The sequence below is a fragment of the Sylvia atricapilla genome, chromosome 18 (genome assembly GCF_009819655.1).
Source record: "Sylvia atricapilla isolate bSylAtr1 chromosome 18, bSylAtr1.pri, whole genome shotgun sequence".
Taxonomy (NCBI): Eukaryota; Metazoa; Chordata; class Aves; order Passeriformes; family Sylviidae; genus Sylvia; species Sylvia atricapilla.
Window position 1 is genome coordinate 2,425,033 of NC_089157.1, and position 26,096 is coordinate 2,451,128.

Genomic DNA, 26,096 nt, shown 5'->3' on the forward strand with positions numbered 1-26,096 from the left:
TTACCTGGGGTGAAAACTGATGCTAGTCAATAATGCCTGAGCCTGGGAGGTGGCCTTTAAGTTGGGTTTGTCTGGATGTTTATGCAAATGCTGCAGTTTTGCCTTTTCTTTGGATAAGGTCAACTCAAGGGATGGCAAAACGGCCAAGTGCAAAACCCTTTTTAGAATCCTTTTGTTTTATCTGTTGCTGGTTCACTTTATCAATGTGAAAATGGAATTGTGAAGTGCTGCACCAGAGAGCTGTGCTAGACTGGTATCAGGTTTTAGTCACTCGATAGTGATGTTGTCTCAGTCTGCTCTGGCTGATTTGTTACCTGCTAAACCAAAATAAATAACCTACTTCTGCCTGATTTCTGCTCAGGCTGCTTTTGTTTATATAGGCTTTTCTTTCCTATTTTGTTAGGATTCTTGTTGCCAAGATACTACAGCAAGGAAGATGAGAAGGTTCTTAAGACCCGGACACGACCCCGTGCGAGAGAGGCTCAAACGCGACCTCTTCCAGTTTAACAAGGTACGAGCCTTTCCTCAGACTTCAAACAAATCTATCCTGAGCCACTGCATCCTGCAAAAGCAGGGATAAACCACTTGAGTGTGGGTGGAAAAGTTAAATTTAGGAGAGATGCGGGTTTGTTCTCTTTTTTTTCGGTTCTGTCCTTTTCTCCCCCGATGTGCCTGAGTAGTTTCTTTTAAGCTCCTGGGCATGTTCTCAATTCTGTCTCTCCTTTTTTAAGAGAAAGGATATTATTGTGATGCTGTTGAGTGGCACTTGCTGAAAGAAGGGATCTCTTCTATCCTCTGAGTGGTCTGTCACTTGTCCTGCTATGTCCTGGGACTGTTTTTGTTGTAGGTAGTCCTTGTCAGGAAAATAAACATTTTTCTAAAGATATACATAAGCCACAGCTTGTGATGCAGCTGAAGCCAGAGTTCTTTGTCCCTGATTATTCTTTGGATTTACAAGTGTACCCTTGCTTTTAAATGTGCATTTAAAAGGCTGTGATAGCTCCTAGGCAGCACAATGGCCATTAATAATGAGTTTACGATTATCTTAGTCTGAATCTGTTTCTAGGTTTTTTTCCTTCCTGTGAAGAAGAAATGGCAATGGCTGTGCTATCTATCCAGCACTCTGGGCATTTTTCTTTTGAGCTCTGGCCAGGACCATAGTGCTTTTATCTTCGAAAATGTCTAGTATTAAATCATGGCTAGGCTAATGGCTACTTACACTTTCTTTGGGGAGCAGAAATATATTTGTAGGTTTTGTGTTTCCAAGGTTTAAATGGAATTTTGCTGAAAAGTGTAATGGATAAATGAAATCAGCCTACGAAATAACCTTCTTGATTTATTAGAATTGTAGAGTAGATGGATGCTTAAAGTGGAACTGTGGATATTTGAGATAAATTATTTAATGTAATTGGTACCAAGCAACACCAATTCCATGCATACACCTCCCTGCCACTGGGGAGGGAAAGGAACTCAGGATTTTGAGTTTCTGTTTTCTGCCTGCTACCACCAGGAAATCCTAGTGCAGATGCAGTAATAAAATCAGTGACTGCAGACCAGGTTCGAGTTGTTTGCACCTGGCTAAATGCAATGTCAGCTTCAGAAAAGATGTATTGGGGATGGGTCAGAGCTGCTTATAAGCATTTAAAATTATATACACCTTGGAAAAACTTTGCTGTTTTAGGGATGGCTCTTTCTTGAATATGCCTTTCTCTTATGAGAATGTTTGGCTAAGCTTTGCCTGCCAGAGACACACTAATTTGGATAATGCAAAACAGGGTTGAAAGAGGTAGCTTTTGCAACTGAGGGAAACTTCTAAATATATTAGAAGCTAGCATCAGGATTTGTGACTCCATTTGATTCAGTCCTGAAGGTAAATATGACATTTTGTTTCTAGGGAGACGACTACTTTGGACACTTCCTAATGGTTTACTCTCATTAACAGCTTGGTAATTAAAGGCCTTGTAAAATGTATTTGCACCTTTAAGCCACAGTAACTTGTTCTCTTCTAATAAGAATCAGAAGGGAATGAACATTATACCAGAATCTTTTACATTCTACTTTTTTTCTTGCATAAAAGTGAGGGTTGTTTTTGTGGGATTTTTTTTCCCAAGTCTTGTGTCTCTCATTCCAGTATTTCCAGTGATAATGGTCATTTGAAAGCTTCTGCTCTTTGATCCAATAAACATCTACTCACAGCTAGGTAGACTGAGAAAATCTGGGAAAGTCAGACCTTAATTCTGAGCTGTTGAAGGTTGTGGCTTCAAGGAGCCAAGAATCATAGTGCTTTGTGTGCCAAGGCTGTCCTGGTCTAATGTGCTATTAGAGCAAGCACATTTGTGCTGGTAAGCAGGTTTTTAAACACTTGCTTTTTGAGGTCTTTGAAAGATTTCTGGTTAACAACCTGCTTGGGAAATATTTTGTGGGCCTGTGAAGTTGCTGATCAGAGAAACTGCTGGGTGGATTTGCACCTCTTCAGTGTGTGATGCAGGTCATGGCTAAAGGCAAGGTCTGTACCTTAAAGGTGCTGGGGATTCCTGCCCTCATTTTACACTGAAGTTGGATATAAGTGCATGATGCCACACAGATTTAGTGTTAGTGTAGTGGAATGTGTTTGACCATGCTGACCTCGAATGGACTTGAATTTAAAAAGTCTGTTTAATTGGTGGTGGTGGATTTTTGTTTATTTATTTACTGTCAGGTATAAATAGGCTGTGATCTTTTCGCTGCTTCTCTCTTGCATTTCTGTTTTGCATAAGAGATGGTTCAGATGGTTTTAAATGACTGATTGATGACTGGACTAGCACTTCAAACTGTCTTCAAAATTGTGTTTGTTTCAAAAAACACCTTCCTAAATTCTGCCAGTCGCTTAGCTTTGCGTATCTGTTTCTCTGTATGAGTAACAACTTCCCATACTTGTGTGTACCTGTTGCTAGAATCTGTTTTTAGCTCAGTGGATAGAATGAAGGATAAGGTATGTGGACTTGGCAGTCTCCTTCTTTGAGTTTATCCTGCTTTTGGAAGTAGTATTTGGATGCCTTTGGCTCAGTCCAAGCCCTGCAGAAGGAACATGTTCAGGCTGGCATTGTCAGACGAGATGCTGGGTAACACACAGGTGAACCAGCCTGTCTTACAGCTGAGTGTTACCCAACTGGGAGCATTGTGTTTAATTTATGGCTTCATGTTTTTTTCCCCTGTTTTCAGCTTTCCTGCCCTTTTGTGGATGGATGTGATGGAGAGCTTACCTGAAATCTGAATTAGTGTCTAAGCAAAGTGGAGTTAGCACAACAGGCTTCATTGTTTCTTCAAAAGATGAACTAACAAAGGGACAGGGCTTGTATTGCCTGTGGTTGGGTTTGTCCCTGCACTGTCATAAAACAATCTGAGAAGAGAAGCAGAGACAAGGGAAAGAAGGAAGACAGAGCTGAATTTCATCGGCACAGCTTTAGTGTGGGCTGGGAACAACTGTTCAGTTTGGCCGCGTTTTTCCTGCAGTAAATATGACTGACACGAAGCATTTCTGTCAGTGCTGCTGACACCAGGCTGCTCGAGTCTGACAAATCTGTGCAGAACGAAAAAAAGCTCCTACCTTTTCCCGCAGAAACAAAGGCCCTTTTGAGAAGGAGGGCACATTGTGGGCACTCCAGTTTCTTATTTCAGCTCTGCTGAAAGGCTCCATTGTAACCTCTGGTGCCTCCTGCCCCTCCTCTCCCCCTTGCTGCGTTTACCTGCTGGGCAGGTGAAAGGATGGGCTGATGAAAGAGGAGGGAAGGAAGGCAGCCCAAAGCTGGCTTGATGTGATTTAACAACCGGGTGCAAATAAGTACAAGGAAAAGATCTGGGTAATCAGGACAGTGAATGTGAATGCCTGGCCCTGGTGGTGTCCAAATGCAGCCCAAAAGCCACCCTGAAGCCTTTATTGCCCAGCTGTGGAGACAAATGACATAAGAGGGAGTTAATCTTTGTTGCATTTTATGGGTATCTTCGTTGAAGATTCAGAGCTGCCAGAAATCTTTCTACATTTACTGCTCTCCATGAGCAATTGTGTAGCACACTGTGGTTGTTACTGATACTTCTCTTTTGCAAATTTGTCTGTGGAATGAGGGGTACTTCAAATTTTTGATTGAATGACAAGCTGCAGGAAAAAAAATCACCCTCCTATTATTATTACTGAATCATACACACTTGGTTGTGCAGTTCATAGGCCTCATACTTGAAAATTAAAGCTTTTATTGACTTGTCTAATGTGTTTACAAATTAACACATCAAACCCAAGATATAATTAGGCCAGTATTAAGGCTGGTGTTGACAGCTTCCTAACAGGCAGTGCACTGTTGAATAAGTCATGGTTTTCTGAGAATTGTGGCTAAAGCTTTATCTTCTGGGCTGGATGAAATCTTAGAATAATCACAGTTTCTAATTGATGTGTCACTGAAAATTGTGCCTGGTTGTGCTGATAACATGACAGTGCAGTGACTGTGAACAAGTTGAAACTAAAATTATCAGGGGAGTTACACTGGTGTCTCCCTAACAAGTTCCTCACTTTGTTTTGGGTGAGAGTGGAATTTCAGGTGTTTATTGCCTGTGCTACACCTGATTCATTTAAATGTCTGATTTGTTGTTAAGATAAGGTTACCTTGGATCTTCTTCCCAGAATTTTGCACCATAGCTTTATACTCCCACAACATTGACAATTAGGAAGCCTTTCTGTGTTTCCTCAGCAGCTATCACAGTGCAGAGAAATTCTTCTTTGCCTGTGCTGGATTAGGAAACTGCCCTGTTTCAATTCTGAGTCCATTGATAAATTCCTAATTTCATACAGCCTTCTCTAGGAAGTTTTATATGTGTAGCTCTGCAAAGGTTGGTTAACAGCAGCTTCAAGGATGACAGTAAAAAGATTCGCTTCTCAAAATCTGTTTTTAATAATGCAAACCTAACACTCAAATTACCTTCTTAGAATCTAAATAGCGAAGGCTGGAGAATAGGTTATCAAAAAAGGAAGTAAACTCAATGGTCTTGAAGCCTGTAGTACTAATCTTGGCTTACTACCTATAAAAGGTAAAAAAATTACTACCTACTCTTTTGTCCAGCCTAATGAGTTGTCAGGAAGAAAATTGGGAAGTGCTCTAATATTTTCAGTTTTATCTTCTAAAGAGGTTCAGCTTCCCTTCAGAGAACCTCAGGCTAGGGCACCCAGTTTTAGAGGAGGGAGATCTTTCCTTGCAGTTTGGGAATTGTGATGAAATGGGTAAAACCAAAGCAAACTGGCAGACTCTGGAGTCAGCTGGATGCTCCTTGGCTGTGTCTTTGAGCAGGACATTAAAGCAGCAGCTGGGGCACCTCGGGCTATGGCCTGACCACGGAAATGAAACTGGCTCCATTTGATTCTCGTGCAGGGGATTAAGTTGGGAAATCACTATGCAGGAAATCAAGTCCAGGTGTTACTTTTAGGCTGAGTAAAGCATACAACTTAAATGATGTGGTAGCTTTGCTTCAGACATCATGGAAATGAGGATGGGAGTGAGGTGCAAGTGCTGTAGATGGAGGGTTCTCTGCTTCCTTGCTTTTTTTTTTTTTTTTTTTAAAGTAGTGTGTGTAATGAATTCCTATTCTGTAGATGGCCAGCTTGCCTTAGAAGAAGGTATTTTCCAGAAGCTGGGCCTGTAAGGATCAGTGTTTTCCAGGAAGCATCCTTCTTAATCTTCCCTATTTCTCTGGGGCACACCAGCCCTGTTTACCTGGCTGTGTGTAAGAGCCGTGCATTAGCACTTCTGAAAACCTCACTGAGCTACTTTCCAAGCAGCTTGGTGGCATCCTGTGAGTACGCCAGGATATTATTCCGTGGGGTGTAAATGTATCACGTGTGCTCAGTGTGGTGTGTGCAAAAACTCCAAATCTCCCTCCTGAAGCAGTTGTAAATTGTACTTTAGGGAAGCCACCAAGGCCAAGCAACACTGCTCCCTGTGATAGTGACATCTTTTAAGTCCCAAATGGCTTTGAATTACTCTGAGGTGGCCAGGCAGGCTCCTGCTCTCATTAAATTCCACTGTTCCTTACGTTCCCTTTGGAAAATGGATATGGATTGCATTAGCTTTCCTGACTCACAGGAAATCTGTTTCGTTTCCCTGATGAGCACTGATGTTCACTTGTAGCTCTGCATTGCTTTGCACCATTTCTTCATGTCAGTCACCAAGAAGAGGTCAGGAGGGCTGACCTTTGTGGAATTTGGCAGATAAAGCTGATCTTACAGCGCACAGTATTTGTGTCAGACTTTGAAATTGTGCTGAGCAGTTGGTTTACAGAAGTGCAGCTGATGTGGAGTGATGGAGTGTGTTGTATTGACTGACTGTGCTGTGCTTATGCAGAGTTATTTATAATCTTAACATCAAGAGCTGCTCAGCCTACTGTTTTCAGAATGTTTCTCTTTCATTTCTCTTACACTTTTGGATATCCTTGCAGTAGAGCCAGGGGATTCTTGGCACACGTTCATCATCAGGCTGTTGTGCAGCAAATCAAAAAGGTTTGAACACCTTTCAGCAGGAAAAGCTGCCATTAAGTGCTGTATTTCAGACAGCCATGCCATATTGACTTTCTGCCCAGCAATACGCATGAAACAAGCTGCTGATCATGATTTTTTCCTTCTCTTCCCCAGACTGTGGAGCATGGATTTCCCCACCAGCCCAGTGCCCTGGGCTACAGCCCATTCCTCCGCCTCATGGCCATCGGGACACGATCAGGAGCCATCAAACTGTATCCTTTGGACACCTTGGCTGAGAGTTCTCCAACCTCAACAAAATTAGTGCAGCTTTGATGGCACTCAAAAGTTAAATTAGGTATGAATTTGCAAGCAAGGGTTACTGGAACACTGAAACAGTTTGCCAGGCTTTGGAGTGATTTTGGTCTAATCAGGGTGGGATTATCTTTCCAAGAGCTGAGCTACAACTTCAACAGAAGCTGAGCTGATGCAGATATTAAACAAGACTCTGCTCTTGCTATGCAGAAGGTCAGACTAGATCTGGCCTAAGTTTAGCAATCCTTCACATTGTAAATTCCAGGGTTGTTTAAATATTTGGGGCAGGGTTCCTTTTTCTATTTTTTTTTCCTAAAGCAGTTCTATTTCAAAGGTTAAAGCTGAAGTCAGAAATGCTTTCTACTTCCTGAGTTTTTGACCATCCAGGAATTAAAGACCTAAACATTGAAGGTGGTAATTTATTTTTCTTTTTTAAGCTAATGACATCCAGTCTGATTTTTGTGTGTGTGAGATAATTCTCATGGCAGAGACCAGTTAGATGAGCTGTAAAACAGGCATGTCACCCAGCCCAGAAAGGAAAAGTTGGTGCTGTCTCTGCCAGCTTAATCATTTATTGCTGGTGGTGTTTGTGCTCAGAGGCTGGACTCCACATGCAGGCAGTAGCCATCTGTCTCCTGGTTACAAATTAGTTAAGCAGGATTGAAGTGTCTGGGAAACCACTGAACATCTCTGAGAAAAATAACAGGGTCTAGGCACCTCTTCTGCATATACTGAAGAAAGAAGTGAACTTCCCTGTTCTCCACAGTGAGCACAGCCTGCACATTTTACAAACATGTAAAATCAAAAGTAGATTTGCATTGATTCTTTGCAGTCCAGCTCACCGACAGTAAAACATGGTTTCAAACTAATCTCTTTTGGTCTTGCTTGCTAGCAAGCTTCTTATCAATTAATTGTAGCTGTGGGTCACCTTAAATACTGTAGATCCTCAACCAGCTCATCAGATATGGTGCTCCTGGGGTGGAGTTCATGGGTTTACATGAAGAAAACAACACTGTAATGCAGATTCACTTTATACCTGATCAGGTAAGTGCATTTTCAGTACCTCTGTGACTTACGCAGATCTCTCCTAAAGAGATGTTGATTTTATTCTGGGAGTCTAGGCTCCTATTACCAACTATATTCCAATGCTGCTTGGTTGGGAATGTTTATCCCAGTGTATTTTGTAGTAGCTTTTAGCAGTGCTTGTTGCTGTGGTGATGCTCAGTAAAACTAAAAGAGAAGCTTTTAACTAAAGAGTAGCTTTATTGTTCATAACTGTTAGTCATTTATCTCCAGCAACATCCTGGGAATGGTAATAAGGCCAGGATAGTTCAGGCAATCTGCTGCAGAAGCAAGAATTTCCTTTTCATTTTTCAGCCCCTATTTTTTCAGTTCTGGGTGGTCTTCTCCCTTCGCAACAGATAGAACAGGAGCTGCCACTGAGCTGATTTAATTATTTTCAGGAGCTCAAAACAGCACTGCTAGCCTCATCTGCTGTTAAGTTTGTTGCCTTTGTGTTTGGGGGCATTGAATCTTGCTCCTGGGGATTGCTGAACAGTTATTGCCACACTAAAAATAGGAGAGCAGAATTTTCCAAATGTCTGGTGGCTGTCTAACCACTTTCCCTTTCCCTTGACTGTCAGACTGGTGTCTTGGTCACATACTTAGTTGTCTTGTGCCCCCAGTGTAGCACAAGTGGCCTCTTTATGAGAAGGATTTAATTCCTGAGGCGGTTTTGTGTGTCTGTTTGCTTAACTAATGGTATAAACTGAAACTCCCATGGGGAGTGTTGTACCAGGTGTGGCTGCAGCAGGTAAAATGCTTCAATTTGAACATCCAGCCAGCAGGGCTGGGCTCATAAAAGGATTCTGACACAACCTTCCAGAATGAGGTTGGACATGAAGAATGCGAGGAGTGTGGTGTAGCAAAGTGTATCAGCCCCACCCAAAGCTGGGGTGTGTTCAGCAAACCTGTGCTGAGCCAGGAGGAGGTGAGATACGGCCTGCAGCTGCACGGCTGGGCTTTACAGCACAGGCTGATCTTCAGCAGCCTAAATCCTTGTCATCCCCCTCAGTGATAACCTGTGCCTTTATAACAGGGCTTTTAGCCTCTAGGCTGCTCCTTGTCCCTCTCCACCCTCTAAATCCAATTGTTTGTTCACTGCCATAAAAAACTGAACCAGCTCCGTGGTCCTGTTTTAGCAGGGAATTATGAACAGCAGCAACTCTCCTGCTAAATTTACTGTGTTATATTTAGTGCTGGCATTCTGAAAAAAGCAAGTTGTGTGATTTTGCAGTGCCAGCTGGTGACTCTGCTGGATGATAACAGCTTGCACCTCTGGAGCCTGAAGCAGCACGGAGGAGCATCCGAGCTGCGGGAAGAGCATCGCTTCACCCTCAAAGGGCCACCTGGGTAAGGCACAGGAGGGGCTTGGAGCTGCTCTGGGGGTAACCAGGCCAGAAAATTCTGCTATTGTTTAAGCTAGAGCTTGTCCAGTTCTTACAGCCTGCCACTCCTCTGAATCCTTTGAAAGAGCATCCATGGAAACCAACCAAGAGCTGGTTAGGACATGGGATACCTTTTAAAAATGCTCAACCAGTGCAAAGGGTGACATCTTTTAAAATATTGTGCATTCACTGCTGTGAGTACAGGAACTGTTAATCTTAAGGTTAGGTAAATCCAGCCATGACTTAAATCAGACTTTGAAATGCTGTTGTGATTTTAGTTTCACTTGATCTTTACAGTTTTAGGTGAGCTATTTTTACGAACACTTAGAGAGGGTTCTGTAAAAAAAAAAGGCATCTGGTTCTTTGTCCATGCACTTGTCAAAAATTTGTGACATGACTTGTCTTAAAGCTGATGTTTTCCTTCTTAAAAAAAAAAAAATCATGCCTCCAAAACAAATAACACTGACAAATGTTATGTTGTTGACTCTCTCAAATTCAGTAACCAGAATCTCTTTGCATCCCCAGCTCTCCCCCAAGTGCCACCCAGGTAACAGCAGTGCTTCCACATTCCTCCCGGGAAGTGCTGTACCTCGGCACAGAGAGTGGCAACATCTTTGTGGTGGAGCTGCCCTCGTTCCGGGTGCTGGAGGACAGGACCATCACCCCTGAGGCTGTGCTGCAGCGGTGAGTGAGCAAACGGGAGGTGGAATCCCATTACCAGACACATCCTTTGTTAAAATGTCACCCCAGATTATGTGCTGGGCCTCGCTGTTGTGTTAAGCATTGTCCGTATCTGCCTCACTCTCATGGAAGTTACTTTTGATGCTGGTGTGTGTTAAGTAACAGTTTCTGTCCTTGTCCAGCCTGGTGTTGTCGCTGTGGAGGTACAGCATGTTCACTTGAGGTGAATCTGCAAACCTGGTGCCCTAGCCCTTGTGTTTACTTTTGGGGAAAAAAAATTGTTTAGGTGTAGTTACCCATTTATTTTTTCAACCAGTGGCAGAACATCTGATGCTGCTTTGTTCAAATGGGGTTTTTATCACGCTGCTGAGTGCTGCTGAAAAATGTCCTACTTCACATCTACTGACATTTTCATCATAGCTTTATTCTTTATGAATAGAGTGGGTGGTTCAAACTGTCTTTATGGTGCTGGGATCCAGTCCTGGAATTAATTGTAAACCTTGGCCTTTCCTTGAAGAAAACAGGACTAGGTGCATGTCCATGTGTTAGGCCTGGTGTGACGTCTCCCATAAGATATTTCTGCTGCATGAAGGATTTCTGGGAAGATTGTAGTTGCCTGTTTCAACTTTGTCACTTAATTTCTCATTCTTACACCTTCTATTGCAGTCCTTTCAGGTTGTACCTGGAATCAGCTTCTCTTGGTTTTCTCTTCTGCTCCTGCAGGATACCAGAAGATAATTGCAACAGGCGATCCTGTGAACTGGTGGAAGCCCTTCGAGAGCATCCTAAGAACCCTGACCAGATCCTAATTGGATACAGCAGGGCCTTGATTGTCCTCTGGGACCTGCAGAATAACAAAGCAGTACACCATTTCCTGGGCAGCCAGGTATTGATTCAGTCCAGAGTCAGTTCAGCAGGGCAGGAAGGGCTCTCACTGATGCTCTCAAGACAAATCAGGGTGCAGGGAGAGCTTGACAAAGCAGCTTTTTTAGTAAGAAAGGGTTGTTTTGGGGAGATAACAGCTCTCTGGAGAGCAGTCATTTGTATGGCTTTCTTTTCAGCAACTGGAGAACCTCTACTGGCAGAGGGATGGCAGTAAATTCATTAGTTGTCACTCGGATGGAAGTTACACCCAGTGGCCAGTATCCAGTGATAACAGGCAGTCAGAGCCTCTGGAAAACACGGTGCCTTATGGTCAGTAAGTGAAGTTTGTCTGTTGTGTGTTTGTCTAAACTCAAACTGGTTCTGACCTTGTGTAGGATATTTAAGTCACACTTCTCCCTAGTGTTTAATGGCAAAATGCAGAGTTGCATCTTGAATGGCTCGTGAGCCTGGACTAATGGATTTCAGCCCGGTTTTTATCTTGCGTTTGAAACTCCTTTGCACTGTTGAAATGTGTCCTGAACATGGAGAGCAAGTCTTGACAGTATGAGTGCCCCTTATGAAGAAGGGGTGGTGATTCAGCTCTTTGTTTTAGCTGGTGTCCTGTTCAGCAGGAGTTGCTTGGATCCTGTTTAATTAATAGTGAGCTGAGTGTATTTTTTGTTGACCTGAGCAGTGATTAAATGAAGCTTCTGATTTGCTGGAAACCATCAAATGGGGATGACCTCACCTTTCAAGTGCAGAGAAGCTTCTAAAGCTCTATCACTTTATATTAGTTTCAGGAATGGCTGTGATTTTAGCAATCCTTTCTAGTTAATCAGCTCTTCCAGCAGCACATCCACTCCCTGGTAGCCATCAGCAGCATGGTTTAGAACTTGCCCTGAGCCTAAGCTGTGTTTTGCTGCAGAGTTCTGTGGTCAGTGTGTCCCAGAAGACTTGTCTGATGTGGCTTGGTCTGGGGACGTGGTGCTGGCTCCTACTGATGTAGGTGGCTCCCCTTGGGGTGGAGGCTGAGGTGACCTGGCTGGAGCAGAATCAGCAATTTCTGATGTAAAGATGCACTTCTTAAATTATAGCAAATAACTCTGTTTTCTCAGGTCCTTTTCCTTGCAAGGCCATCTCCAAGATCTACTGGCAGACAACCAAAAATGGGTGAGTTTGTGGTGTATCCCTTCAATCTCACCGATTTGAAGGGTGCAGCGTGCGATGCCATATGAACCCTTTAGAGTAACATTATAAGAACTTGTTGTCAAAGTTTCCTTGACATTTCTTTAAAATTTTCTTGCTCTTCACTTCAGCACAGACCATTTTAACTCCTCCTTTCTCTTAAGGCTTCCTTACATAATATTCCAAGGAGGAATGCCCCGGGCTAGCTATGGGGACCGGCACAGTATCTCTGTTATCCACGGCAGCCAGCAAACAGCCTTTGACTTTACCTCACGAGTGATAGACTTCTTTATAATCTTCAGTTCAGATCCTGCTGCAGGTATGTGATGGAAGGGCATTACTGAGGAATTAGGGTAGCTGTGTATGTGTGGAAATCTGCCTGGTATAAATAGCATATGAAATGTGATAAGGAGGTCAGTTGTTTAGGGACTTTCTGAAACTTCAGCGAAGAATCACAGAATCATTTCGTCTGGCAAAGACCCTTAAGATTGTGTCCAGCTGTGAAAGATTCCCATTTCTAAAAGTGAAATGTAAAATACTGGTGTAAATAAAGGGCTGGTTACAAATGCCATGCATTCCTCAAAAAATTAGGCTACTCTGTAAATGAGAAAGGATCTCTTAAGCTTATATGTATTTAAGCTGGACATTGGACATAACCAGGTCATGAAATGAGGATCTGAATATTGTTGTTTGGAAATAGCACTTCAAAGGAGGCTAATAATTAAAACCAGAATTTACTCCCACTGAGACACTGCTTCTTTTAATTAGTACCTGGATTTGTGTCTGGAGCTTTGGGTGATAAATCAGCAAAGGGTGACATAGAACCAAGGGTCAGTATATGGAGAACTTAATTTCCTTACTGCTGGTGAACATAAATGTAAACTGAATAGTTCTCATTCCTGGAATTGTGTAGAGCTTGTCAGATTCTTGCTTCTGTTCAAGAGCTTTCTTGCCCTTACTTCTGCAGTAACTGTACATTCTTCCTTTTCATGAAACTGTGAAGAATTTCCCCCAAGAACTCTTTGTTTAATGCTGATGTAGTTCTTGCTTCTGGCTAACTTGGAGTAACTGAGTATAAAATGCTATTTCAAGCTCCGGAAGTGTGCAGTGTTGGAAGCTGGATCAGACTAAACTGCAAATTATTTAGGAGCTTGTGAGTGAATCTTCTCAGGCTTTCTAGTCTCTGATTTGCCTGCTGGACTGGTTTCCAAACCAATTTGTCCTGTGTCCTTCCAGGGAGGGTGGTGACAGCCATCCTTCTGGCCTGTTTGGGGAAGTAGAGCACGGATCCAGGGGAGGAATGTCTTGGGAAAAGAGACAGAAAGAAACAGCCTTTGGATTCCCTCTTGCCTCTCTTCCTAGATCTTAACAGACCCTTTGAGGTTACTGAAAGGAGAGCAGAAAATGCAGTGTAACTGAGCAGAAATGCCTGTATTTGTCTGTTAATGATTTTCCCTGCACTGCCTTTATAGACATCTTTCAAGTGTGCAGAACCTACAGGTCTAAACCTTCAAGCTGACAGTGCTGATAAACTTGAGGTACTGTTTTGTACCTCGAGTTCAATACCTTTTGGTGTTAATGAAGGAGACCCTTTTACTTCATATGAAATTGTCAGAGAGGAGATTCTGGATGATGGAACAAAAGTCTTAAAGATGAAAGAATTCTGAGTTTTTTAGGTGAGAGTTGGACTGCCTAGAGTTCAGGTTCTGGATATGATTAGAAATCCTTTAGGATGAAATAACTGAACAAACAGGCTTTATATTTCTCCTTCCCAAGAACTGAATTATCCAGTTAACACCACTGCTGGTGGGTTCAGACAGGAGCTGCTACAGGAAACTGAAAATGCTACACTTAGATGAGGAAGTTTTTTTCAATAAAATGAGTTTTCTGTGGTTGACAAGCTTCCTTGTGGCTGATTGCCTAAGCTTAGTGGATCTATGTAGCTTGCTTTGTTTGCCCTTAAGCAGTCTTCCCTGCAATGGCAATACCAAGGTATTAATTGTATACCAAAGCCACTTAATTTAATAAGCACAAAGCTTTTGCGTTGCAGCATGGTCGTAGCTGGTGACTTTCCACTACCCTGAATATGCTGTGGAAACAGTTTTTAAAAAGGCCAGCCCTTCCTGTTTCTTTCTTTTCTTTTTTTTTAAGTGAGGTGGGTGAGTGTATGGCAGTCATGACAAATTCTGCTGTGCAACTTAAAATAGATTCTTGCCATAAGAAGTGAGCTCAGATGTGTGTTTTTGCAGGGAAAAATTTTGTTAAAACAGAGCACTTTTGGTTAATGTTGGCAACAGCAAACTGCAGGGCTGTTGCAGTACAGGAATGATATTACTTGTTTTATTATGAAGTCCTGTTGACAGCTGCACATTATGGTTCATAGGAAAGCAAAGTAAAACTGAATAGAAACCAATTTTTTTCATGAAGAAACTGAACTAATTAGTGATGTGTTGTGGCTGGGCCCAGTCAGAGGTGAAACTTGGGGTGCCTCACTCATGATGCTGAGTACTAATTACTTGAATTTAATTTTGCTGAGTGAACAGTGTTGGTATGTGCCTTCTTGTAAGTGTGTTCCAGGTAATCAACCAAGTAAAGGAGGAAAGTAAATATACAGTTTAGGAGGGAAGATGGGGGAAGAACTGAGTTAGGTAGTTTGCTAATGGCTCACTGTTTATCAGCCCCAATCCAGCTTTATATTCATTCAGATTTCTGTAGCTGTGTTAATTATCACTGCTGTGAACTGGTCTGTGGTTTTGGTTTTCCCCACCAGTTTGCTGCTATGGCTGACTTGTGAACCTTGTTGCAATAATGTCCTTCTAGACCAAATTTTTTCACTCAAGATTTTCCATTGTAACTGGAATTTAAATTCCTGTTTGTGTCAGATGTCACCAATTAAATTACATTAGCATATTTCTTTTGTAGTTATTCCTAATACATGTAAGAATTATTAGGTGATGTACACATCTTTAAAAAAGAAGGTCTAGAGGATGTGTCACAACATATGAGAAGAAGAGAAAATGAGAAGTAGAAGAGCTGAATTGTAAATACTTATCAGTTCAAGCTGAGAAACATTCTGCAGAACCCAAGGCATTAGCATGTTTAAGCAGCTTAGCCTGGATGGACTGTGGTCCCAACACAGCACTAAATGGGTCACTGCTGGGGTGTATTCATGTCTTTCCACCCAGTGCTGTTAATTAGCTGCAGGTAAAGTGTTTGGAATTCTGGCTGTTACAGTAGTGAGTATGAGCTTTGTATTATTTAGTCACTGTTAATAAATCCATTAAAAGTCACTGTCACAGTCCCAGGAGTGATGTAAAGAGACATGAATTTGCAGTAAACGTGTGGGTATCTTCAGATCCATTCACACTCAATAGGTCCAATTAACACAGAAGCATTTAAGTTTTTTTCTGACAAAGATGTTGATGTGGAGCTGTGTGATTCCAGTTTTCAAAGCAGCCTTACAGGAAGCTTGTTTGCAGTGACCTTGGGCAGTCAGTTCTGTCAGCCTCACTGAATGTTGTTTCTGCAGAGTTTGATGACCCCTCTGCCCTGGTGGTGCTGGCAGAAGAGGAGCTCGTGGTCATAGACCTGAAAAGTGCAGGCTGGCCAGCAGTGCACCCTCCATACCTGGCCTCCCTGCACTGCTCAGCCATCACCTGCTCTCACCACGTCTCCAACATCCCACTGAAGCTCTGGGAGCGGATTATCAGCGCTGGGAGCAAGCAGAACATTCACTACTCCAGTATGGTATGGTAGCTGTGTGTCTTCCCTGTGTGTCCCCCCCGTTCCTGCGTGTTTAGGTCAGTGTGGCAGCCCAGGATGTGGGTGGTCTGTGTTGCTGATGGTCTGCAGAGGGCTCAGCCCCACCAGACACTGTCCTGCCTCTTAACAGGGTCAAGAGAGGCTTTTTCCCAAAGCACTACCAGTACATTTACACTGGAGAATTAAAATGTGGAGGGTTTTTTTTTAAGCTTTGACAAGCCAGAGGGAAAGTCTGAGTGTTCCCAGCTGTCGGTGGTAACAAAGTTCTCATGTAAAAGCTTGAAGCTTCTCAGGGAAACGTGTAGAATGCCTTCTAAAAGGCACAGTTGGTGTCAGAATGGGAACATCTAATCCAAACAAAAGCTGATAGCATGGACTGTTTCACTGCCATTTGCACTGGGGTTCATGCCCTTCTCCTGACTTCATATTCTCTCCACACTGTCACTGCCTGGGCAGTCACACACTTCTCTTGCTGTATTTGTAGCCATGGCCAATTGATGGTGGCACCAACATTGCTCCAGATCCTCCACAGAGGGACTTGCTGCTAACAGGGTAAGTACTAACCTGAGACCCATCAGGGAGCTCTTTCCACTTCCCCTTTTTTGACTCATTGAGGTTTTCCTGTGGAGTTAGTCTGCTCATCTTTTAGGGCAGAGACTGCAGCTTTACAGTGCAGCTTCTCAAAGCTGTGCTGCTGGCTTTGTAAAGCCAATTTATTTTCCTGCTTCTGAACAAACAGGTCATGATGTCCACAGATAACCCAGAAAGTGGCTGATTTTTAGTTTTGATGTGTTATCCATTCCCCCTACTCTCAAAGTGTGTAGGAGTGCAGGCACTAATCCAGCCTGGTTGAAAGGCAGCAGTGTAAAACTGGAGCTTAATCTTTCACATTTTGAAGCATTTTTCCCCTCTACCTTACACTCTGAGTCTTAAAATAGAGGTTAGCTTGGACTCCTGTCTGCTTTGATCAGCATGAACAGATCGAGCTAAGAGGTGGAAGTAGCTAGCAAGAGATTGTCTCATTGCATAAAAATGTACCATTTTCTTTTCAAAGCAGTTTTGAGAGTTTCACTGAGCTGCTCCTCAGATTTCATTCTTGATGGAGCATGTTAGAAGCTCCTACTCTTGTATTGGAAGACTTGCAGATTTTCACCTGGAGAACTAAGATTAAAGCTTGATTTTTCAAAAAATTTTATTTTTTCCGTTCCGTCACAATAACAGTATTTTTGCTTGGATGAGTTTTTCCTTCCATATGCTAAGCTTTTTTGCCTTTTCCATGTCTTTTTGGCATAATCTTAAATTAGTGTCATGGTGTCAGATCACCAAGAACAGCTGAGATTAAAAAAAAACCCAACAGCCTAAACCAAAACAAAACCAAAAACCACAAAAAAAATACAGGAAGACAACAATCTTTCTCTTCGTGGTTTGTAGTTTTGGTTCTTTATTTTCCCCTCTGTTTTACCCTCCACGTGCTGTTCTCCTGTGTGATGTGTGCTTCTGTATCCTCCCCCACAGGCATGAGGATGGCACAGTGAGGTTTTGGGATGCCTCTGGTGTCTGCTTGCACCTCCTTTATAAGCTGAGCACGGTGAGAGTGTTCCTCACAGATGCTGATCCCAATGACAACATGAACACCCTGGGGGAGGATGAATGGCCTCCACTGCGCAAGGTAAGAGAGCTGCTGCTTGTAGAAACTTCCTGAAAACCTGGAGAGTTCTGATTCCTGCCCCAGTTAAAGACCACCCCCTGCCTGTTCTCTTGTCTAGGTTGGTACCTTCGATCCTTACAGTGATGATCCAAGACTTGGGATCCAGAAGATCTACCTGTGTAAATACAGTGGATACTTGGCTGTAGCTGGTACAGCAGGACAGGTACTGGAATATGAACAACCAACATAAACATTGTTTTCAGTGTAATCTGGAGAGCTGCTAAAATTCAAAATGCTCATTTCTCTCATGGTAAATTGATCTGTTTTTCTGGAAATGGTTCATGGGAGGCCTCTGGTGAGGCCCCACCTGGAGCCATCCAGCACTGGAAGGACATGGAGCTGGTGGAGTGAGTCCAAAGGAGGGCCACCAAGTTCATTAGAGGGATGGAGCTGCTGTGAGGAAAGGCTGAGAGAATTGGGATTGTTCAACCTGGAAAAGGGAAGGCTTGGGATCACCTAATTTCAGCTTCCTGATACCTGAAAAGAGCCTGCAAGAAACATGGATACAGACCATTTACAAGGTCCTGGAGTCACAGAACAAGGGGGAGTAGCTTCAAACTGAAAGAGAGAGAGTAGGTTTAGATTAGATATTAGGTATGGAGAACTTCTTTACTGTGAGGGTGATGAGGCATTGTAACAGGTTGCCTGGAGAAGTTGTGGATGCCCCATCCTTGAAAGTGTTTAAGGCTAGGTTGGATGGAACTCTGACCAGAAGAAGGGCCCCTGTGAATGGCAGGGGTTAGAACTAGGTGATCTTAAAGGTGCCTTCCAACCCAAACCATTCTGGGATTTTTCTGCTTTCTCCATTGGTATTTTAGCCATTATCTGCTGTTATTTATCTGTCCTGAGAGGTGCTGTAGTTTAGGACGGGCTGCAGCTTGGAGTTCTGCCTGTGCAGCAAAAGCTGCAGCAAAGGTTGTTCTCTTCCTTTCAGGTGCTGGTGATGGAACTGAACGATGAGGATGCAGAACACGTGGTGGAGCATGCTGAGGCAGATCTCCTGCAGGACCAAGAGGGTTATCGATGGAAAGGTCATGAGAAACTGAAAACTCGAGATGGGCCTGTTCGATTTGAAGCTGGTTTTCAGCCATTTGTCCTTGTCCAGTGTCAGCCACCAGCTGTGGTCACCTCTTTGGCCCTGCACTCGGAGTGGAAGCTTGTGGCCTTCGGTACCAGTCATGGGTTTGGCCTTTTTGACCATCAGCAGAAGCGACTGGTCTTTGTCAAGTGAGTGTCATCTTTCCAGAGGGTCTCTGGTAATCCTCATGTTAATGATGACCTGGAATTACTAACAAGGGAAGGTGTGATAAGTGATTTCTCAAGAGCTGTCATGGTAGCAAGAAGCTCTGCTTCTTTTTTCTCCACCCTTGAAGATCTTCCAGAATATATAAGTGTGTTCCAACATTTGTGTGTATCCTGTTGGACTCTTGGGAATGATTGCCACCGAGTAGAAAGTGACCACGTGGCTACTGTCTCCCTCTCCCAGGTGCACACTGCATCCCAGTGACCAGCTGGCCTTGGAAGGTCCCCTGTCTCGGGTAAAGTCCTTGAAGAAGTCCCTGCGTCAGTCATTCCGGCGGATCAGAAGAAGCCGTGTGTCCAGTAGAAAACGGCGAGGAGGTGCTGGGAATGCCTCAGAGGTGAGGGTTCACCTCTTTGGGGTATGTCTGTTTGCAGCTTGGAGCCTGCTGAGACTGCCTAGAGCAGGAGGTGATCTCAGCCCTGCTGTCAAATCAGTAGCTATTGGTATGAGGAAAAAATGGCAATTTCTGATGCTGCTCTGTTCGATAAAAACAAGCACATCTTAGAAAAGATCAGTTCAGAGGACAGGTTCACTGGTGTGACTCTGCTGTGCCTTTCTATTGCTGCCACTCTCCCTGCTGTGTCTGTCCCTGACTGACAGAGTGTCTCTTCACCTATGAAGGTGCAAGAAGCAAATGCCAAGTTTGACCAGGACGTGTTGCAGGAGATGGAGCTGGCTCCAGTCCAGCGCAAGATCGAAGCGCGCTCGGCAGAAGACTCTTTCACTGGCTTTGTGCGAACCTTGTATTTTGCTGATACCTTCCTGAGAGACAGTGAGTAGGAAAAGCATCTCTCTCTTTTCTTCCAAATGGGTTTTTACTTCTCCTGCCAAGGAGTGTATTAGGATTTACTGCCAGAAGAACTCGGCACCTCCTGTGTCCTACTTTGTGCTGTGCTGAGAAACCTATATAGAACAAGAGCATATGTTGTCATCTAGAATTGTTATTTAGCTGTTCTGGGCTGCTAGCTAATCCAAGGCAAGTGGCAGTTCATCTTTGAATCAAGTCTTTATGTATGATTTTCAAACGTGCTGAATTGGCATCTGACTTTTAGTGCAAACTTTTCCTTTTCTCATAGCTTTGAAGTTCACCCCTGTCACCAGCAGAGCCTTTTAATTTTGGTGGAGGTGGTGGCTGGTTGTTCATCAGAGCCCACAGTGATAGCATGCACAAGTTTACTCTGCTCATCTGTGATAAAAATATGTGAAAATTTGACACAACAATTGTGGTGGTTCATGTGGTGGTACTTTTGCCTTTGCTCACATGCAGTGCTCTTTCTAAGGGCTGCTGGTGGTCATGTATTGGGGAAAAAAAATGTTAAGAATTTACAGTTTGCCTAGCAGGTCTGCCCTAATGCAAAGATATTCAGGGTGCAAACAGAGGGAGGTTTTGTATAGCCACTGTAGGATGTTATGTCAGGGGTGGTGCTGTGCTCATGGGCTTTTCTGTCACCCCAGGCTCCCGGCACTGCCCGTCCCTGTGGGCTGGCACCAATGGAGGGACAGTCTATGCTTTCTGCTTACGTGTCCCTCCAGCTGAGAGGAGGATGGATGAGCCTGTGAGGGCAGAGCAGGGTAAGTGCCTCATGAAAGCATGGTTCTGCTGGGGCTGAGCCATCACTCACAGGAGTTATGGCCAGAAAAGTAGGGTCTCTCAATTAGTGCTGTTCATCAGTGATTGGAGCCAAGTGTGGCAGTGTCTGAGCTAAGCAATGCTCACTGCAGCAGCTGAACTGGAGCTTCAGCACTGTTTGATATGCCTCAGCCTCATTTCCTACTTACTTCAGAAATGTTAATTTGTGTCAGCTGTCACTGAAGTTTGCCATCAACCCTTGCTGCACATGTCCCTTGTTCTGACAGCTGGGCCTGTTGTCTTTATGTAACAATGGTTTCTGTTTAACACAGATCAGTCTGGTCAGAATGCCCTCATGCCCTTTAACTGCCAAATATTTTTAGGCAGCATTTCTATAACCAGAATATACAGGTCTCCATTGCTGAGAGGATGTGAATGAGTTTCTAACTAGACTCCTGTATGTTTTTTCTGTTTGTTTTTTCCTCCTTATCTTGCCTGTCTAGCCAAAGAGATTCAGCTGATGCACAGGGCTCCTGTCGTGGGGATACTTGTCTTGGATGGACGCAGCACTCCCCTCCCAGAACCTCTAGAAGTAGCACATGACCTTTCCAAGAGTCCTGATATGCAAGGCAGCCACCAGCTGCTTGTGGTATCTGAAGAGCAATTTAAGGTGAGTGTCACCTATTGAGGGAGGGCGGTGCCTGTGAATTGTGCATGTAATCTGCTAAAGCACTGGGCACTGCTCAGTGGAGAGAGAACTCTTGGGAGTGCTTCTTCTCTTGTACCTGGAGAGCAGCCCTGGGACAGCACTTCTGTTTGGTCCAATCCATAAATCAGGTGTGTGCTGGCAAACTGGGTGTTCAGCATAGTGCTGCACATGCAGAATATAGAAATTTTATGCCTATATTACATTATACTCTTTTGAACAAGGCTGCTTCTGCTTTTGGGTAAGAGCTTTTCTGTCGTTAGTGGAGAAGCAGGAATTTGTAGGTATTTTTGTGAAGCAGCTTAAAAGTTTCTTGTTTTGCACACCAACTCAAACCCTGTTCTCTTTCTGTATTAATTTGTAGCTAAATAGGGAAGAGTTTTGAAAAAACAGGGGAAAAGTGCAGTTACAGCCTGAAGGATAAAACTGATGTCAGAACAGAAAGAAATTCTCACACTGCCTGTGGCTGATTCCTTCTCATGCCATGAGCAGAGGGTTGGCTCTGGTTACACCTGTGTGTGTATTCCCTGTGAATGGAAACATTATCCAGGGAGGGAGCTGCTGCTGCCTTTGTGCAGGAAGAGGTGTCAGTGTCTCATTTCTGTGACAGGTCTTCACGTTGCCCAAGGTCAGCTCCAAACTGAAGCTGAAGCTGACAGCCCTGGAGGGCTGCAGGGTACGGAAGGTGACAGTTGCCAACTTTGGCAGCTGCAAGACTGATGATTACAGTGAGAACGACCTGGCAGTGCTGACCAACCTGGGAGACATCCAGATCATCTCCCTGCCCTTCCTCAAGCTGCAGATCCGCTACCCCTGCATCCGCAAGGAGGATGTGAGTGGCATTGCATCCTGTGTCTTCACCAAATATGGCCAAGGTGAGGTGGGCTTCTCCCACACCATCCCTCTTGTTGTGTGTTTGAGACAGTGGGAAAGGACTTAGTGTTTTTTAGCTGGCTTTGTACACATGTGAGACTATTTCAGAAATGTGTTCATTGTGTGTTTCAGCTGTGAACAGGTAGCAACACACGAGTTAGGAAAAGTAGGAGTGAGTTTATTCCATTACTGTTAATGGATAGTGTTAAGTGAATAGTGGTTTTTCAGCTTGGATGTTACCCTTAGGTAACTTTCAGCTGACCACCCTCTTGTCTGGTATGGGGGAAATGGCTCCACTGTGCCTCCTGTACATGCCTGTGTCTCAGCACTCACATTGCAAAAGTGGGATTGAACATCCTATGGCTGCTGAAGATGGATTGCTGCTTTCTAGTTCATTTTTTGTGTCCTTCTGTGCTGTTTTTCCCATCTGTCAGCACAGGATAACAGAATTATGTCTCAGTATAACCTTAAATTGCACAGTCTCTAGGCTAACCAGAAGGGAGCTGGGGTAATATCTTCCTCAATGATCCCTCCTTGTTAGACAGAAGGAAAAGCAAACTCTTAATGCCAAACATAGATCATGCCCAGATCTGTTCTTTTTTAGGATCACCTTTGTTTCTGGAACTGTTTCCTGAGAACTGACCTTACAAATTCCCAATCCCCTGTAGGTTTCTATCTGATCTCACCATCGGAGTTTGAGAGGTTTTCCCTTTCCACCAAATGGCTGGTGGAGCCCCGGTGCATCGTGGACATTCCAGAGCTGACGAGCAACAATCATGTGCACAACGAGTCTGGCAAAGAGAATGCTTCAAGGAAGTCCAGGTAATGTCTGTAACACTCTTGCACACTGACAGTGTCTGAGTGGGGAGGAAAGAAAACCCCTTTGAAGTTAACATCCATAGAGGGACTGGCATCAGGAAATGTTTTACCTTCCCCCTGATGGTTTTCCTACTTGGAGTACATTTGGTAGGACAAAGCAGGAAGCTTTGGAACTGGTATCCCTAAACTGCAGTCACAAACTTAGAGCAAGCTCTGGCTTACTTTGCTTGTTCCCAAGTGCTGAGGCTGAGCTGTTGCTCTGTGAATGGAAATTTTCCTCCTCTCCTCTGGGAACATCAGCGAGTAACAGTAGATCTGACACTCACAGAGATACTATGGGAATTTTCTTCGAAGAGTTTAGAAGTGTTCTGTGGTGCCTGCAGACTTCTGCATCACCAGCATGTGGTGAAGCCATTCCTACACTCCAAAAACTATTTAGTTGATGTGCACTGGAGCCTCTCGTATCTGCCAAGAACACACAGGAATTCTCTGCACCTCTGTTCCTCAGCTTCAGTAATTATTTTCTGCCTCCTTTCTTTTTTTAGGGGACCAGGAAAGAGTCCAGATGACTGTGAAGAAGATGGTAAGTGAAAGTACTGAGGGTAACACGGTGTGTGTAAACCTCAAAATGTCTTTCCTATTGCTACAGTTGATATTTTCTACCCAAGAAAGGGGAAAATAAGGGGCATGTGGGAGAAATACTGTGACCTGGCTGGATTGTATTTTAGTTGATAACTCTGGAGTATGTTGCATGTGAAAGTTTCCCTTAAAGGATAGAACAGAGTTTTTGCTGGAGGAAAGGTCTGAACTTATTTAGATCTTCTGTTATCCAAACTAGTATTGCTGAAAAAACAGTTCACTGTGTGAGAGACTTTAAGGATTAGTTGTGAGGCATTCAGTAAAGTCAAAAAGTACTTAATATGGGGAAAAAATACAGTTCCATTGTGCATTTCTCCAAAACTGCACTTCTTTCAGGAAAAGGGGAAGATGCTGTTAGTTAAAAGCTTTTTTCCCTACTCTTTTTTTAGAAAGGAAGTCTGGGAGGCTGATGGAACATGCCTTACTCAATGATGAAAGTGAGTGAGATGAGTGAGATGAAGTTTTGCTGCTGAGAGGGAAGGTGCCTTTCTGGGTGGGAAAAGAAGAAAGCTGCTGGATTCCAGTCCAAGGGATCTGTAATTACTGGTAGAAATGCTGGGTTTTCTTGAATCCCCAGAAACGAGGGGTTGGACAGATAGCCATGCCCTCGGGCAGGGGTTGTTCTGCAGAGCTGCATTCCCTGCTGAGATAAGAGAAGGATCTTTATTTCCAGCAGGACTTGTGTAATATGACAGCTGGAACAGATAGTTCCTTTGGGCCTCTGGTACATGAGGATTGGCAACATTTCCTCTGGCAAATGACTGCTTCAGTCCTATGTGCCAGCCTGCCCAGTGAAAACCTGGTTGAAGAGGCAGTGATGATCTAAGGACTGACCTCTGAGCTGTGGGGGAGGCAGGTTCTGGAGGCTGTTCAGTGGGGTGGTGGAATGTGGTCAGGCAGCTGCCTGAAAGCAGATCCCTGCTGGTTTAGCTCACTGCTTTAACCCTCTGCTTTCCAGAAGTGCTGAAGGAGATCCAGAGTACTCTGGAGGGGGGCAGAGGGTGAGTATCAACCAGCTTCTCTTCCTGATGGCTGGGGCTGACAGGGGAGGGGCAGCTTGAGGTGACAGCAGGAGGATGCCCACTTGATGGCAGAGATCCTTCTTCTGGAATCTGGTCACATGTGCATCCCACAAGCTACCAAAGGGCAGTAACAAGAGGCAGGTTCTCTTTCACATGCTGTCCCTTGATGTTTTTTTATGAATAATGCTTTGTCTCTTTCTCTCCGAAAAGCAGGAGAGATCACATTCCCACATCCCCAAGGAGCAGGACTCTGAGTGTTCGCATACAGGTTTCTATTTGTGTCAACCCATGCTGATCTGAGGGCAGGCCACACGGGCTGAGTTGGTCAAGGATGGGACTCTGGAGTTTTAATCCTGGCTTGACACTGTCCCTTGGATGTGTTCAGTGTCTCTGCTCCCATTCTGTCTGTACAGTAGAGCTGAGCTACCATCACGGCTGCGGGGCTTTGTCTCATCTCCCTAGAATGGTCAGGGGCTACCAAGTGCAGGCAAAGGACTACTGTCTGCAAAGGATGCAGGAAGCTTGGTGGGGTTGGTAACTGCTGGTGTGGAAGGATCAGTGACTGCCTGACATGCTCTGCTCTGTGCACTTCCTCTGGACACTACCTCATCCTGGTCTTCTGTCGGCATCTGGGAGCGGATGGGATGAGACTGCATTGCAATAAGGAATCTCCTCTTGTGTCATTGCAGGAGCTATGCAGAAAGAAATTTGGCAAGAAGTCCGTTAGGACATGGACTAAGTAATGGAGGAGGTAGGTGAGGCTAAAGATATTTGAAGGAGTCAAAGGAAGCAGAAAGTAGAATGAAATTTCTTTATAAGCTTCAGCTTATTTAAATGCTTTGTGCAGGAGTCTGACCTGAATTTTCAGGGTGGGAATCTGCTGGCTGAGTGGTGTGTGAGCACCTTACGTGCTGCACCAGGGGTAAAGGAAGAGCTAAAAATTCTTAGAAGGCTCCTGTCTCTTACCCTTATCACAAAGTGAGCTGGTCAGGTAGCCAGAGCTCCCAGCAGCAATCTGAGTGTATCAACTCATTAGCTCTCATTAGCTTCCAGTGCCTGCCTTTTCAAATGGCATTTGCATTCTTCCCTCCTCCAGCAGATTGACCAGAACTCATCGAGGACTTCCTGGCATTGGATCGAGTGCCATAACACTACTGACTGGGCAAACCGTCCCTGGGGAGAGGGCACCAGTGCTCCCAGCAGCCAGACTGGGGAGCTGCAGCTCCTGTGCTGGGCTTCTGCCTCCCCTCTAGTGCCTCTTGGAGACTTCTGCTGGAGCCTGCCTTGCTTTAGGACAGCAGTGGATGCCAGGTCTGATGCACCACAAGCCTCTGAGTACATCTAACATTCAAATGTTTGCACATTTCTCTTTTCTACTGGGCTGGGTTTTAAATTATAAATGTTTTACTGCCTTGGTGCAGGATTTTAATAAACGCACACTGTTACCTCCAACAATTATTTTTTTGTACATTTTTTAAAAAATGGGTATTTCAGTTTTAACGGAAACATTTAGAAATTTACTTTAAGAAAAAAAAAACATTAAGTAATATATGCTAGATTCCTGTGACTGCTGTATGTGGTATCTGAATGAGTAATTTTGGGGGTTTGTTTGTTATGGTACTGTTAACTGGCTTTATGGATTTGGGTAGAATCTATTTTTGTAGCCATTCAAATCAGAGGAAAACTAACTGAATTTGATTTTTGTTTCAATACTACATTGCTTTTTTTTT

General features: G+C 44.0%; 1 protein-coding gene across 3 annotated transcripts; it reads left to right on the top strand.

Annotated features, from left to right (window-relative positions):
• The first annotated feature begins 407 nt into the window (after positions 1 to 407).
• Positions 408 to 26,096, top strand: LLGL2 (LLGL scribble cell polarity complex component 2). Of its 3 annotated transcripts, none has more exons than XM_066331983.1 (26): positions 408 to 511; positions 6,650 to 6,747; positions 7,750 to 7,831; positions 9,084 to 9,199; positions 9,760 to 9,918; positions 10,639 to 10,801; positions 10,977 to 11,109; positions 11,895 to 11,949; positions 12,129 to 12,283; positions 15,494 to 15,711; positions 16,211 to 16,278; positions 17,242 to 17,395; positions 17,493 to 17,597; positions 18,369 to 18,661; positions 18,921 to 19,074; positions 19,359 to 19,509; positions 20,193 to 20,309; positions 20,811 to 20,977; positions 21,624 to 21,888; positions 22,555 to 22,708; positions 23,251 to 23,288; positions 23,734 to 23,781; positions 24,303 to 24,345; positions 24,577 to 24,634; positions 25,056 to 25,117; positions 25,463 to 26,096. In XM_066331983.1, exons 1-25 carry the CDS (start codon positions 437 to 439, stop codon positions 25,107 to 25,109), a joined length of 3,123 nt encoding a protein of 1,040 aa, XP_066188080.1. In that variant the 5' UTR covers positions 408 to 436; the 3' UTR covers positions 25,110 to 25,117; positions 25,463 to 26,096. The 3 variants fall into 3 exon arrangements, with proteins under 3 accessions (XP_066188080.1, XP_066188081.1, XP_066188083.1); XM_066331984.1 differs by having other exon boundaries at positions 24,580 to 24,634; XM_066331986.1 differs by lacking the exon at positions 24,577 to 24,634.

Coding starts and splice junctions, on each gene's coding strand:
- LLGL2 (XM_066331983.1), top strand. CDS start 437: ATGAGAAGGTTCTTAAGACCCGGACACGACCCCGTGCGAGAGAGGCTC. Junction 15,712..16,210: donor ACATTCACTACTCCAGTATG/GTATGGTAGCTG, acceptor CTGTATTTGTAG/CCATGGCCAATTGATGGTGG. Junction 22,709..23,250: donor AATGCTTCAAGGAAGTCCAG/GTAATGTCTGTA, acceptor TTCTTTTTTTAG/GGGACCAGGAAAGAGTCCAG.